General features: G+C 20.6%; 1 protein-coding gene across 2 annotated transcripts in view; it reads left to right on the top strand.

Annotated features, from left to right (window-relative positions):
* LOC145849254 (casein kinase I-like) overlaps nucleotides 1-17488 on the top strand; it is a 59865-nt gene that overhangs the window by 26169 nt on the left and 16208 nt on the right. For both annotated transcript variants that reach the window (XM_082954399.1, XM_082954400.1), the window contains 5 exons: nucleotides 1676-1777; nucleotides 2229-2299; nucleotides 2729-2790; nucleotides 12251-12336; nucleotides 14458-14542. In XM_082954399.1, coding sequence (XP_082810525.1) covers nucleotides 1676-1777; nucleotides 2229-2299; nucleotides 2729-2790; nucleotides 12251-12336; nucleotides 14458-14542 — 406 coding nt within the window. The remainder of the gene's footprint in view (nucleotides 1-1675; nucleotides 1778-2228; nucleotides 2300-2728; nucleotides 2791-12250; nucleotides 12337-14457; nucleotides 14543-17488) is intronic.

Here is a 17488-nt window from a genome sequence, read left to right as displayed (position 1 = left end):
AAATATATTAAATAATTATTATTTATATATATACAGCTCACAAGAATGGAATATATTCACACAAAACACCTTATATACAGAGATGTAAAAATTAAATATATTAATTATTATTTATATATATACAGCTCACAAGAATGGAATATATTCACACAAAACACCTTATATACAGAGATGTAAAAATTAAATATATTAATTATTATTTATATATACAGCTCACAAGAATGGAATATATTCACACAAAACACCTTATATACAGAGATGTAAAAATTAAATATATTAATTAATTATTATTTATATATACAGCTCACAAGAATGGAATATATTCACACAAAACACCTTATTTACAGAGATGTAAAAATTAAATATATTAATTAATTATTATTTATATATACAGCTCACAAGAATGGAATATATTCACACAAAACACCTTATATAAAGAGATGTAAAAATTAAATATATTAATTAATTATTATTTATATATACAGCTCACAAGAATGGAATATATTCACACAAAACACCTTATATACAGAGATGTAAAAATTAAATATATTAATTAATTATTATTTTTATATATACAGCTCACAAGAATGGAATATATTCACACAAAACACCTTATATACAGAGATGTAAAAATTAAATATATTAATTAATTATTATTTATATATATACAGCTCACAAGAATGGAATATATTCACACAAAACACCTTATATACAGAGATGTAAAAATTAAATATATTAATTAATTATTATTTATATATATACAGCTCACAAGAATGGAATATATTCACACAAAACACCTTATATACAGAGATGTAAAAATTAAATATATTAATTATTTATTATTTATATATATACAGCTCACAAGAATGGAATATATTCACACAAAACACCTCATATACAGAGATGTAAAAGTTAAATATATTAATTATTATTTATATATATACAGCTCACAAGAATGGAATATATTCACACAAAACACCTTATTTACAGAGATGTAAAAATTAAATATATTAATTAATTATTATTTATATATATACAGCTCACAAGAATGGAATATATTCACACAAAACACCTTATATACAGAGATGTAAAAGTTAAATATATTAATTATTATTTATATATATACAGCTCACAAGAATGGAATATATTCACACAAAACACCTTATATACAGAGATGTAAAATTTAAATATAATAATTAATTATTATTTATATATATACAGCTCACAAGAATGGAATATATTCACACAAAACACCTTATTTACAGAGATGTAAAAATTAAATATATTAATTAATTATTATTTATATATATACAGCTCACAAGAATGGAATATATTCACACAAAACACCTTATATACAGAGATGTAAAAATTAAATATATTAAATATTATTTATATATATACAGCTCACAAGAATGGAATATATTCACACAAAACACCTTATATACAGAGATGTAAACATTAAATATATTAATTATTATTTACATATATACAGCTCACAAGAATGGAATATATTCACACAAAACACCTTATTTACAGAGATGTAAAAGTTAAATATATTAATTAATTATTATTTATATATATACAGCTCACAAGAATGGAATATATTCACACAAAACACCTTATTTACAGAGATGTAAAAATTAAATATATTAATTAATTATTTATATATATACAGCTCACAAGAATGGAATATATTCACACAAAACACCTTATTTACAGAGACGTAAAACCTGAAAATTTCCTTATTGGAAGGGTTGGTACCCAGTCTGAAAAATGGGTTTGTTTACAAATTGTTTTTTATATTTTATTATTAATTTAGTTGGTTTGTAGAAAACATGTAGTATTATATATCTTAATTTGTTTACTAAGTTTTGTTCTACATATATTTCAACATGAGTATTATTGTTTTCAATCAAATTTAATTTGTTTGATAACAGTTTTATCATTTGTTAGAAATGTACAAGATTTCAATTGATTCAAAAAATTTTACAGTTATGTCATAAATCATTTAATTTTTTCAACAATGATTTTGAGAAAACATTATTTCATTAAAATTTTAAAGAAAAATAATATTTCCGTGTGCTATCATCTTTAACTTTTAGTTAGTATTTAATTATTTATGTATTTTAAAGTTATTATTCAAAACTTTTTATTTTTTTCCCAGGCTTTTGAAAAACTCCATACATTAAAAAACACAAGTATTTAAAGAAAAAATATGTATTTAACAGGTACACATAATTGATTATGGACTGGCGAAAGAATATATTGATCCAGATACAAAAAAACATATTCCTTACAGGTTAGATAAAAATAATAAGAAAATTATAAGAAAACTTTTTTTCAGATTATTTGAGTTAAAATAATAACAAAAATGTTCAATAGTATCTTATAGTTTATGAAAGTATATTTATGTTACAATTTTTTTTTTAATTTGGATTGGAATAGTAATTTTAATTTACATATATATATATATGAATCTTTAATAAACTTTTCTTAAACCTATCAGTTTCAAAACATTTATGTGTTATTTGTATGAAAACTTTTAAACACTATCAGAATAAGTAAATTATTATTTGGAACACAGTAAAATAAATGTATCATAGTAAAAAATCTTTATATTACAAAGAGAGCTTATACAATTATAAGTTATTTACATATATTACATTAAACAAAACTCACTATTTTTTTAATAACTTTATAAAACTTTTTACGAAGTTAATTTTTGCAGAGAACACAAAAGTTTGACTGGAACTGCCAGATACATGTCAATAAATACCCATCTCGGAAAAGGTAAACATATTAATAAATGAATATTATTAAATATCATATATATATAGATATATGTCGATAAATACCCATCTCGGAAAAGGTAAAATTATTAATAAATAATAACAATAAATATAATATATATATAGATATATGTCGATAAATACCCATCTCGGAAAAGGTAAAAATATTAATAAATGAATATTAATAAATACATTATATATAGATACATGTCGATTAATACCCATCTCGGAAAAGGTAAAAATATTAATAAATAATAACAATAAATATAATATATATAGATATATGTCGATAAATACCCATCTCGGAAAAGGTAAACATATTAATAAATGAATATTAATAAATACATTATATATAGATCTATGTCAATTAATACCCATCTCGGAAAAGGTAAACATATTAATAAATAATAACAATAAATATAATATATATAGATATATGTCGATTAATACCCATCTCGGAAATGGTAAAATATTAATGAATAATAACAATAAATATAATATATATAGATATATGTCGATTAATACCCATCTCGGAAAAGGTAAAAATATTAATAAATGAATATTATTAAATACATTATATATATAGGTATATGTCGATTAATACCCATCTCGGAAAAGGTAAAATTATTAATAAATAATAACAATAAATATAATATATATATAGATATATGTCGATTAATACCCATCTCGGAAAAGGTAAACATATTAATAAATAATAACAATTAATATATTATATATAGATATATGTCGATAAATACCTATCTCGGAAAAGGTAAAATTATTAATAAATGTTAACAATAAATATAATATATATAGATATATGTCGATAAATACCCATCTCGGAAAAGATAAAAATATTAATAAATGTTAACAATAAATATAATATATATAGATATATGTCGATTAATACCCATCTCGGAAAAGGTAAAATTATTAATAAATAATAACAATAAATATATTATATATAGATATATGTCAATTAATACCCATCTCGGAAAAGGTAAAAATATTAATAAATGAATATTAATAAATACATTATATATAGATATATGTCGATTAATACCCATCTCGGAAAAGGTAAAATATTAATAAATAATAACAATAAATATAATATATATAGATATATGTCGATAAATACCCATCTCGGAAAAGGTAAAATATTAATAAATAATAACAATAAATATAATATATATATAGATATATGTCGATTAATACCCATCTCGGAAAAGGTAAACATATTAATAAATAATAACAATTAATATAATATATATAGATATATGTCGATTAATACCCATCTCGGAAAAGGTAAAATTATTAATAAATAATAATAATAAATATAATATATATATAGATATATGTCGATAAATACCCATCTCGGAAAAGATAAAAATATTAATAAATGTTAACAATAAATATAATATATATAGATATATGTCGATAAATACCCATCTCGGAAAAGGTAAAAATATTAATAAATGAATATTAATAAATATAATATATATAGATATATGTCGATAAATACCCATCTCGGAAAAGGTAAAAATATTAATAAATAATAACAATAAATATAATATATATAGATATATGTCGATTAATACCCATCTCGGAAAAGGTAAAAATATTAATAAATGATAACAATAAATATTATATATATATAGATATATGTCGATAAATACCCATCTCGGAAAAGATAAAAATATTAATAAATGTTAACAATAAATATAATATATATAGATATATGTCGATTAATACCTATCTCGGAAAAGGTAAAAATATTAATAAATGAATGTTAATAAATACATTATATATAGATATATGTCGATTAATACCCATCTCGGAAAAGGTAAAAATATTAATAAATGAATATTAATAAATACATTATATATAGATATATGTCGATTAATACCCATCTCGGAAAAGGTAAAAATATTAATAAATGAATGTTAATAAATACATTATATATAGATATATGTCGATTAATACCCATCTCGGAAAAGGTAAAAATATTAATAAATGAATATTAATAAGTATTTTATATATAGATACACATCAATAAATACCCATCTCGGAAAAGGTAAAAATATTAATAAATAATACCAATAAATATATTATATATATAGATACATCTCTATAAATACCCATATCGGTAAAAGTTAACAGTGTAGTCACCTCTTGCGAATCTACGCACTTGTTTGATTAAGCACTCTCGTTTAGTTACTTATTTTATAATTCTTAAAAAATATATTTAATATTATAAGTTTATTATATGTTTTGGTTTTAAGAAAACAAATAAAGTGATCTCAACTACTAGAGGAGAAATAATGAATTTATTTTTTCAATAATTTATTTTAAAAACTAAGTTTCGGTCAAAGACCTCGTCAGTGCTTAAATAAATTCAAATAGAATTCAAACAGAACTGACAAGGTCTTTGACCAAAACTTAGTTTGTAAAATAAATTCTTGAAAGAATAAATTCATTGTAAGTTTGTTGTATGTATTCAGTTAATAATATATTTAGTTTATAAAAAATAGGAGGAAATAGATTTTTAGTAAAATTGAGATTATAAATTTTTAGTTTGTACCTTCAATAAGGAACCTATTGAACTCTATGATTTTTTCTTAATATTTTAGGTGTCTTAGCCCCTTTTATACCTTTAAATGAAAAAAAAGTTCAAATATTCAGTTCCTCACAATATTTTTGACACAATTTTCGTTTCAACCCAATAAATATTTTATTTTTATCTAATTCAAAGATCTGTCTCTGAAACCGTGTAAGAAAAAATTAACCTTGTGTGGGCAAGGAATATAGTAAAAAATAAACGTTGTTTATACATGTAAAATTATTACTAAAATACTTTTTACATATATATATATATATATATATATATATATAATTTATATATATATATATATATAACTTTAATAAAAACCCTTTTGTAAAATAAAATCGGAAGTTTCTAAACTGTATCAAATGCATTATAGGAAAACAGCCACTATTGTAGGTATGTTTGCTACCTCTTGTTAAGCGATATACACAATTCGCGAGAGGTGACTGTATTAATAATAAAATAAGTCAATGAAAACTCATCTTAGAATGTATTTATAATTGTATCAATAAGATAATATATTTACCTTGTAAAAATATGTCTATATTATCAAACAGCAAAGTTAAAATCTCCTTAACATTGCTATTGTGACGTAACAGAGCTTTATGCTTGCAAGTAAACCAATGAAAAATTATGTTTAAAATCATAAAAGCTTTGATTTGTGTATTTGACTGTTTGAATAAAGAAACAATTTAAAATATATTGTGGTTATTAAAATATCCAGAATGAAATTTTTACATTGAAGCTTTTTGTTTTCCAATGTAATTAATCAATTTATTTTATTTAACTTTTTATCTTGATCAAGATACAATACACCAAACTATTTATAAGTAGATGATTGAAAATATTTTGATGATTAAAAACAAATAATGTGTTATGTTTGTTTAAATAAGTTTTGAAATTTTGATGAACAGATAAGACTTTTTTTGAAATAAATTTCACAAAAGTTTATTTATTTTTTTGTTTTTTAAACACACACACGTACTCTGATGTAAAACATAAAAAAATTAATCTCATTCATCAACAAAAGTAAATTTTAGAACAGTATTCAGTTTCAATAATTATAAATATTTCTTAATCTATAAAGTTTACAAGTAGTTTTGTTTGATAAATTTTATTTTAATAGTAAAATAAATAAGTATTTTTATTGATAAAAATGAAAGTTTGTTTTTAAGTTTGCTACAAATAATTTATGTTTGCGGGAAACTTTTGATTATTTATTATGCAAGTTATTTTAGCTAACTGTTTTATATATTTAATAAAATAATATAGATTATAGTTTGAATTTTTCATGCAAGTTTAAATACTATACTTCCTATTTAAAATGAACTTTAAAGTTTTTGGTAATGAAAAAGTTTTGACATTTTTAAAGGTAAACTTTATAATACAAATATTAGATGAAAAAAAGATATTTTTATCAAAAAAAGTTTACTTAATAAATTATTTAAAGAAATATAAATAATCAATTTTTGTAAGTTCAGAAAATTTGTTGTCATTTTAAATAATTATCAAGAAAAGTTGTGAAAATGTTTGAAAATATCAATTTTGTTTGTTGCAATGAAATTATAGTTTAAATTTCAAGTTTTATTGCTACAATCTGCCTCTATATTTTTGTTTAAAATAGTTTTGTGATTTTCATCGAAGCTAAACTAAAGTTTTCCTCTAAAAACGAAAATGTAACAAAATTTATTTTGTGATTTTTAAATAAAAGGTAAACTTATCAACAAAGAAATATTGATGTTATTTTCTCAATAATATTTTTTTTGTTGGTAGAAACCAGCTTTTGTTGTGGCGAATAAACAATTTGATGTGCAGGAAAATATAAAAAGTTTAAATGTGTCTTTTAAATGTTTGGGTTTTTATTGATGTAATACCCTAGATACAAAAAAGATTATTTTTGTTTTAAAACTGTTTCAACAATTCGTTTGAAGTAAACATTTTGTAATTTTAATTTGATTTGAATACAAACAGTAAATATTTAAAAGCATTTTGTAATATTTCAAGAGAAGTTTTGTTGATTTTTCAAGAGAAGTTTTGTTGATATGATCAGTTATTTTTAAAATTTAGTATATATAAGAAAAAGTTTTTAAAACATGTTGGTATCAATTAATGAAATAAAATTTAAATTTTGTGGAAACATATTCAATTTTGAATCAAAAATGTGTTTACGTTAAGTTGTCATATAAATTATACATTTCAAAAATTTAGAGTTTATTTTAAATAAGATCGTAAATTAAGTGTTTCGAAGAAAATTAAACTTTTTAAGTTTTAATAAAAATTAAATAAAAACTAAACTTTTCTTAGAAATCATATGTTGACGCAGGAACTTAATTGACGTAAATCACTTTGTTTGCACAAAAATTTTATCACCAAATAAACTTGGTATTAAATAAACATTTAATTCATCATTATCAAGACATTTATGTGAATCAATTAAATAAAAAAAAAGTGAACATTGTTGTCTACCAAAAATAAAAATAAAACGTTAAAGCAAATGTTTGCTGAACATTTATTTATAGGCTTTTATTTTTTTATAAGTTACATTGCAATTATTATTTAAGAATTTTTACTTTTAAGCTTTCAAATTTTGCTTAGTATAAGTTGAGCTGTAAATTTTAATCAAATATGCAATAAAAGTAATTGTAAACTTTTGGTAATAAATGTTTAAATTTTAAGTAGAAATAAAAACAGGTAATTTTTAAATTGAACTTGAAAAGTGTTTTTAATAAATGGTTTAAAATAAAAATTGAAGTTGATTAATAATTTTAAATTAGTCATACTTATGTAAAAACCACCTTGTAATGATGTTAATTATAAGTTTTGTTTGTTAGTAATTCACATTTGTAATTAAGGTTGAATTTTTCACCTAAATAAAATTCTGATTCTAAAAATTAATTATAGTTTATTTAAGCAGTGAAAAGTATAAATACTTTTTTAATAAATTTATACTTTAGTTGCAGTTAGACGGATATTTTTTGCGATCTTATTTTTATAAAAGCTAAATTTTATACTTATCTATTCAACTAAAAAATGAAACGTCTTGCAAATAAATTATACTTTGAATGTTTATTGTTTTGTGAGCAACAGTTTAATATCCAAAAAAAAACTAAACTTGGATTATTTCTTACTGATAATTAATGAAACTTATTTAGTTTCACACTAATAAAAAATTCAATAATAAAAACATTTGTTACTTGAAGCAATTTCATAATTTCAAATACTCTGTAAAACATATACATTCAAAACAACTATAAGAATTCAAATTGAAAATTATTTTTGAAAAGTTATAGAGGAAACTTTGTTAAAATTTTCACATTTAAACATAAAGTTTTTAAACGAGTTGTTGTTTACAAAGTTTTAATTTAAATTTTCACGTTTTTATCATCACTTGTCACATAAAGTCATACAATTGATTATATATTATTAATCATTTGGAAAATAATGTAAATCTAGCCAGCAGTAGTCTTAACTTTTTTTGTTTGTAGAAGCATTTAATAACACAATTTATCTAATAAAAACTTGACATATTTTTTTCTAAAAGTAAAAACTTCAATTGCATTTTATTTAATACTAACAATATCCGAAAAAAAAGTTTTAACAGTAAAAAATTTGATCTAATTTCTACAATATTGTAATTTGTTTGAAGCAAAAGTAAAAATTTCATATTTTTAATTCTACATTTTTTTAAAGTTAAGACTATGTGAAAAGATTAATTAGTTTTTATATTAATCTAATCAAGTAATACAAGTTGTAGTAATCTGTACAAATAAAACATTGTAATAATAATGTCATAAGTTCTTGTACAACTGCTGTAACCCTAGAGGCAGGTAGAATTGTTATCAATTTAAATTTTATATGGGATTAAAATGAAATTGTTTTGTATTTCCCTGTACTACTGTTACTATTCTTACTTTTTACATATCATCATAAACTTTCTAAATGTCTTTAAAAAGTAGTAATCCTTTAAAGTTGAATTTAAATTTATATGTTTTCTAAATTTCAACTAATAAGTTATACTAGATTAATTTTTTTTTGTGTTGAAGTATTTTTAAAATAGTTTTTAAATATATAAGTGTTTCAATTGTCAAAATATCTGTTTACTTGTTTGATTACTTTTTGAACAATAATGTTTGTATGTGTTGTTATAAAATCCCCAAGGCTATTAACCAATAAGTTATTACAAGATTATCACTTATAATGCTTTGTTAACTTAAAAAAATTATGAAAAAAAAAATTTCAATATTTCTTATATCATATTTTTTCAATATTAAATTGTAAAATTTTAAAATTATATATTTAAAAACAAAAATAGTTCCTTTAATTTATGTTAAATTTTTGATTTCCTGTTTACTAATATCATAATATGAAAACTATTTAAAAGGAGTTTTGTAGGAATAGTGTTTTTCTAAAACTTGTGTGTTTTTTACATTTATATTTATTTTGGTAAAAAATGTACTAGTTCTAGTATTCTTTTATTAAAAGTAAAGTTAATCTAAAGTACAGCCAACAAAATATAATTTTAATATAACCGTAAATTATTGTTTAAACTTTTGATTAGTAATAAGTTTAATTCATTATTTTTTAAACTTAGGTTTTTGAATTTTGTATGCAAAAAAATGCTGCTGAAAAAATAAAACAACTTCAAGTTTTTTCTTAAATTTTCGGCACAACTCGAAAAAAATTATAAACAAAATAATTAAACTGTAATTAGTATATTTCAGAGAAATAGTAACATACTTTATATACATTTTAAATTTTTTACCTAATTACTTTATGTTTTTCTTTTAAGTCTACCAAAGTTTTGTTAATTTTTTTTATTTGTTAGCCCAGTTTTTGTTAATTAGTTAAAGTTTTTCTTTCGATGGTATTTTCTTAATTAACTGTGTAATCAAACATTTTTTGTCAAACTAACCAACGTTTATTTACTCACAAAATATATATATGTAAACTTTTACCTATTTACTAAAAAAATGTTTTAATAAAAAATAACTTTAACTATTTTCTAAGCTCAATTTATTGTTATCAGTTTCTAATATAGCATCATACAGTTAATAGTTAATACATTCAAGTATCTTTACTTCAAATGTAATAAAAAATGTTATAAAGTGTAATGTATAATAAATTACAAAATGATATTAACTTATCATTGTCTAAAATACTTTCAGGTTTTTAACCACTAAAAAAATTATAAAACATAATGTTATAATATATAAAATAGAATTTTTATTGTATTTTGTAAAAAGTTATTAAAACCAACTGTTTTGGTATAGAAAATATTTTATTAATACTAAACCATAAGATTTTTATGTGGAACTAATATTTTGTCAACTAATTAATTATTCATGAAAATTTTCCCTAAAATTCAATAATAAGTATAAAATAACAGGATTCTTATTCTAATAATTTCCTAAAATTTAAGTTTATAGGTTTTATCATACAATAAAGTTTTCCCTTATTTAATAATAAGTATGTGATAAACATAAATCTTTGTATGATATTTTCAAAACATTTCAAACTTTAATTTTTTTTAAACAGTAACATTTTGTAGACGTGTAATATATGAGATTATATCAATTTAAATGATTATTATGTTTATGATTTTGGAATAAACTAGTAAATATTATTATTTTTGGATAAATTGTTGTGTTAACGAATTAAAAAAGTTATAATAGTGTATGCTTATTATATTAAAAAGTTACTAAAAACATTGTATAAAATTATAGTAATATAATTTCATTTACTTTTTTATATTTCGCTCGTTAATATAAACTTACAGAAATAAAACTATCAAACCAGTAAATATGATTAATCTGAAACTTTTTTCAACTTTTCTGGGCTTATACTAAAAATATTTTAAAAGTGGGCATAACAACAAGAATGAATAATAACGTTTCGAAATAATAATCTACAATTTTAATTTTTATTACTTATTTTAGCAGGTTTTTTTATAATAATAAATTGCATTCACGTGCTTGTACAAAAATGAATTATTTCAATTTGTTTCACAACCATATGCTTTGCAGTTTTATCAAATTAGTTTGTTTTTTGACAAATATTCAATTTGAAATTTCACTTTCAATTACTTTGTTTTTCATTGCTTACATTAAATTACCAAAATATACTTAGTTACTTTGAAGATTTTTATAATTTTGATGTAATTTAAAAGACATGAAATAAATTCTTACATAGCTCTTTAGAGGATTAATTTTATAGCTCTTTTAGAGGATAGATTGATGCGTAAATTGATCGTTAAACTTTACACATTTTCACAAATGTTTTTGATCTTTATACATTTTCACATAATAAATGTTTTTGTAGATAATTTTTTAAACTGAAGTAAAAATATTTCAATGCGTTTAGTTTATAATGTAATCTTTGTACTTTTAGTAATATGATAAACTAAATAAGGTTATAACTGTTAACAATGTAAACAAACTAGTTTATTTATATTTTATTCGGTATGATATTTGATCCAACGTCTCCAAGAAAAATAAAATCATTAGTACGTAAAAAATTTTCTCATACTAAAATCTAATATTTAGCTCTATAAAAATCTTAGGTCTTATTTTACACCGAAGAGTTGAAATAGTTTTATATTAGATTTTTTACAAAAAACATAAAACAAAACAGTTGTGTTTGTAATAATTATTTTTTCTGAATAAAGTAGATTAATTCTTAAAATTATCTGCTGATCCTAATTAAGATTAATTCTTTATATTAGCTCGTTTATCTATAATTTGTTGTTGTAAATCCATCTATAGTAAAAAATCAGCCTGATTGGAATGTATTATGGTTTACATTATTTTCTAACAATTAGTATGAACGTGTATATATTTACAAATTATAATTATTCCAGAACAATCCCGCAGAGATGATTTAGAAGCACTAGGTCACATGTTCGTATATTTCCTGAGAGGGAGTCTCCCCTGGCAAGGATTAAAAGTTGGTTATAATTGTTTTAAATATTAATAGCATTAAAAATAATAAATTTAAATAAAATTATAATCATACAGAGGTAAAAGTAAAATAACTTTATAACTTTACCATAACAATACTGTAGTCCTTTAAGTTTTTACTTTTTCTGAATTTTATTATTATAAATTGATTAATTAATTGTTAAATTTTAAAAATAGTTCTAATTATATACAGCTATTTCTATTAAAAGATATTTAGTGTTTACTGTTAATATTTTTATATCTTCGTTACATATAACACAGTGTATATTTTTCTTTAAAATTTACTTAAAATAGGTATTAATTCTTATAATTTGCTTTTATTGCTCACAAGACTGAGTTTTGGTTTTTTCCAAGAATATTCTTTAATTCAAACTCTAGTTTTTATTTTTTTAGAAAATTCGATTTAAAGTTTTAAACAACCTCATGAGATAAAACATATTTTATGTCTCTAGTTTTTTTTTTAATTTTTCTTGGAAAAATATAAAAATAGTTTCTAGTTCTTCTTATTTAGTTTTTTTGTAAACATGTTTTTTAGGTTTTAATTTTTTTAGTTAATATTAATCAATAGTTTGTTATGTGTTGTTGTTCTTTGTATTACAACAAAAAATGTAAAATTTAAATCAAATAAAGTTATATAAATCAAAATAAGTCAAATCAAACTGCTTAGTTAATTAGAGTTTGAATTATAGCTTAGATAATGAGTTCTTATTTGAAACAAAAAAAAAATGTTGAAAATTGTGAAAGTATTGTTTTTTTACACTTTTGTCAAAATTAAATTTTAAAAGATCAAACTTTATCTGTTTTTATGGTAGAAGTACTTTAACAAAAAAAACTTTAATTTAATGAATTATGTATTAGTTCATCTAAATTAATTAGAATTAATTGAAAAATAAATGAGATATTGCCACAAAATCTGGAATCATGGAAAAAGCTGGAATTTGACAACCTAGAGTTTTAAATAACCTTAACATGTTAAGCAGTAAAAATTTTATTTGCCTCGAAAAATCTGTCATATAAATAAAAAAAAATTGTAATCATCAAAAATTTTTTTATTAAAAAACATATTTAAAGTAGCTTCACAGTATCTTTTTAATGTTTTTATACTACTTAACACATTTTTTACCTTAACTTTAAACTAAAAATACACCCAAAAACGTGTACTTTTAAAAGCCTTGAGGAAATTTTGAAAACCTTGAAGAAATTTCTCAAAAACCAGTGGCAACCCTGAGCTTGACTACAATAGTACTTAATATTTTTTTTGTGTTTTCTTATATTTTCATGTGGTTCAACCAAATTTCCCTTACAGAAGATAGTATACTTTATTTTACAACTTATATAAATTTTAATATATTCACCACACACTTAACTTGATGAAACTTATATTGAGTGATTTTAATTTCAGATGATTTATAACTCTTTTATTGCTTTGTCACAATATGATTAAATGTATAGCATTGTTTTTACCATAAAAATTCAAAATCTAATTAATTATAATGATAATGTCATTTACAACTGTATTTATAGTTTGATATTGTACTAAAAACTGTACTAAAAACTTCTTTTTTAATAATAGATTTTTGTTTTTCATTATAGTTTTTAATAGTAAAGTTTATGCTGTCAATGGGTTATCATTAAAATGAGTAAATATACTTTTTATTAAAAATAAAGTATAAAGTGTTATATACTAAATTTAAAAAAAATTGAAAAAATAACTTCTAGGTAGTTGACTTAAAAAACAGTTTATCACATTTATTTAAATTTAAAGATAGTATTATCATTTTTGCTTAACTCAAAAATACAAACTTGTAGCAGCTGATTACATTATAAAGATCAAATAATATAGTAATGTGTATTAAAAAGAACAAATAATATAGTAATAAATACAAAAAAGAACAAATAATATAGTAATAAATATAAAAAATAACAAATAATATAGTAATAAATACAAAAAAGAACAAATAATATAGTAATAAGTATAAAAAATAACAAATAATATAGTAATAAGTATAAAAAATAACAAATAATATAGTAATAAATATTAAAAAGAACAAATAATATAGTAATAGTTATTAAAAAAGAACAAATAATATAGTAATGTATATTTCAGGCCGACACACTGAAGGAAAGATATCAGAAAATTGGAGACACAAAAAGAACAACACCAATCGAAGTATTATGCCAAAATTGCCCAGGTTAATATTTAAATTAAGTTAAATAATAAGTTGTTTTATTCAAATAAATTTGATTTTTATGCTAAAATTACCTAGGTTCATATAAAATGGTGGTAGCTATTAAAGAAATTTAATGCTTAGAATTTAATTTGTAATATTAATATTTGTTTCATAAAAAATAGTTGAAACATTATTCAAAGTTGTTATATTAAATATTTTTTATTGATATATTGGATAAAATGTTCTAATGTTATAATTTGAAAGTTGGTAATACAGTTAAGAACTATTAAAAAGTCAGATAAGATTTAAGAACTGTATGTAAGATATAAGAGATTTAAGAGCTACAGCAAGTTTAGAAAAAAGGTAAAATTGAAAAAGTAATAAAAAACATTATTAAGAAATATATCTGCATAAATCTTAAATTTTAAACATAAACAACGATTTCAAGATATTCTATAAGAAATTTGAAATAAAATAAAAGTTTTGTTTTTATCTAAAATTATTATAATTATTGCATTTTATGGAATTATCAAATCAATTTTTTCTTTAATAACTTGAATTAATAGCCAAGTATCCATTAAAAAAAATTGATGGACTCAGAATAACAAGCTTCGTTGGAGTTTATTTTTAGTAAAAATAAACTCTCATGAGAGTTGAAAATTTACCAAATACAAGCTAAAAAAAAATTAAAAGAGATTAAATGGTTATTAAATGAAAAGCTGACAAATGATTTCCTATAATTGTCAATTGAGAGAAAAGTAAAAAGTTATTTCCAATAATCATGTTGTAGTTGTTTTATTTTACAGTAAAATTGTTTGAATAATTATTAGTAATTGAAATACTTCTACTACTTCAAATATAACTGAGGAATATTTTTTAAATTTACAGATGTGTAATTTAATTATAGTTTTTAATGGTACATGACATTTGCTTTATAATAATGTACAAGTAATGATTTAGTTGTAGATGATAAATGTAAATATGTTTTTTAGTGTCTCACTAATCTGATACTTTTAGATTATTTTATTGAAAATGTTTATTATTTTTAATGATATAATAGACTTCCTTGTATCAAATAATTATCATATAATTATCATATTATTATTATAAATTACATGTTTTTTGATGGCATACTTATATGATAGTATTAAATCATTAAAAACTTGTTGGTCACTAAATGGCATAATTGGCAAGCTTTTCCTGTATTAGATAACTTGAATTTGAAATAAAAAATTATAAGTTTGTGTTAATTTTGTAAATTGTTCAATTTTATGTAATTTTAGTGTGCGATCAACTTATTAGTGTGGATAAGTTACTTTGTATTTGCTGCCAAGTTGTATTTAATTATGTACGCTACTAATTTTATAATATATTGCAATTTTATTCATTTACATTTAATTTCTATAAGTATTACTTAGTATGCATTTACTTAAGTATCATTTATTACAGATAAAAGTCAAAAAATTTATTAGTTTCTATTTGTCTTTTGTTAATTTATACCTGTATTATTAAACTAGCTTTAAAAAAATTACTATTAGCTAGTATGATACTTTATTATTCTTTCTCTGAACTTTATTTCTTTGAGTTAACCAGATAAATTTACTAGTATAGTATCAGTCATTTTACTAATTGTCTTACATACAATTTTAATTAATTTAATTTTATTCACCTTACCTTGTTTACATTGAAAGGTAGCTCTTTAGCGCTGCTAGCGTATAAATTATTTGTAATGATTTAACACAGTTTATCATTCAATATAAAGTACTTCAATAGTTTGTTTAAGTTAGTAGTATACTTACTGTTTTGTAGGTATAAAATTTAGAAGTGTACTTAAGTTCCTTCTTAATAAGTTTTAACTTGAACATCATAGAGTAAATGAGATTATTTTTATAAATTTGATTACTAAAATTTTCAAACTGTTTTTATATAATTTGTAAATACATAATGACTCTATTTCATATAATATATCTAAAGAATAGTATTTTAAATGATATATCATATTTTAATAAACATTTTTTTATAAAGTAATCGAACATTAATATGTAAGTATACCAATTTTACAATATCTTTAATAAAAAAAGTAATTAAATAAAGCTGTAACAATGTATATATGTACTTGTAGAATAGCGCAGGGTTGCCGAAAAACCTGGAAACCTGTAACTTGACAATTTAGGCTAAAAACCTGAAATTTTAGAGTCTAAAAAAAAACTGGAAAAACCTAAAGTATTGTACAAAAATCACTTAAAAAAACCTGGAATTTTTAACAATCTTAACATGCTAAATAGTAAAATTTCGATTTGACACTAAAAATCTATCAAATAAATAAAAGTTTTTGGTCATCATCAAAACTTTTTTTTTACTGAAACATATTTTAAGTAGCTTTACAGTATCTTTTTAATGTTGTTATATACTATTTAACACAGTTTCTGACCTTAAACTTAACTTAAAACTAAAATTAGACCAAACAATGTGTGCTTTTAAAAACCTTGAGAAAATACTATTAATAGTCACATTTAATTAAAAGTCTTGTAATATAAACTTAAAAACTTTTTAGAATTTAGTCTAATATAAATTTTTCTTCATTAAAGCTTAAATTGTAAAACTTCATTAAAAAGTGCAACTAACAATTATTTTCACATGAAATACTTTACATGTAAGCTTTGTGATGACGTAACAACATAAATGCGGTAAAATTGTTTAAAGTATTTTCATATAAAAATTCCAACAAACGATATTAACAGGACAATGTCACCAATTCCTAAATTTGTAATGCTACAAGTGGTTTATAAGAACCCTCGCTCAGATATTGTAATTGAAAAGTGTCTTAAATAATTGGCCATATTTAATTATTAAAAAAAAAAGTTTACAAAGATACCATAAAAAGTGACGTATATTTTTTATTGTTGGAATGATTGTTATTTCAAATATTTGAAAATTATAAACCTATTATATTTCAAAGCTGTAATA

Source organism: Thalia democratica, chromosome 1, assembly GCF_965202585.1.
Source record: "Thalia democratica chromosome 1, ktThaDemo2.hap1.1, whole genome shotgun sequence".
In the NCBI taxonomy this organism is placed as follows: domain Eukaryota; kingdom Metazoa; phylum Chordata; class Thaliacea; order Salpida; family Salpidae; genus Thalia; species Thalia democratica.
The sequence above is the reverse complement of the archived record's forward strand: the minus strand, read 5'-3'. Positions and strand labels throughout refer to the sequence as shown.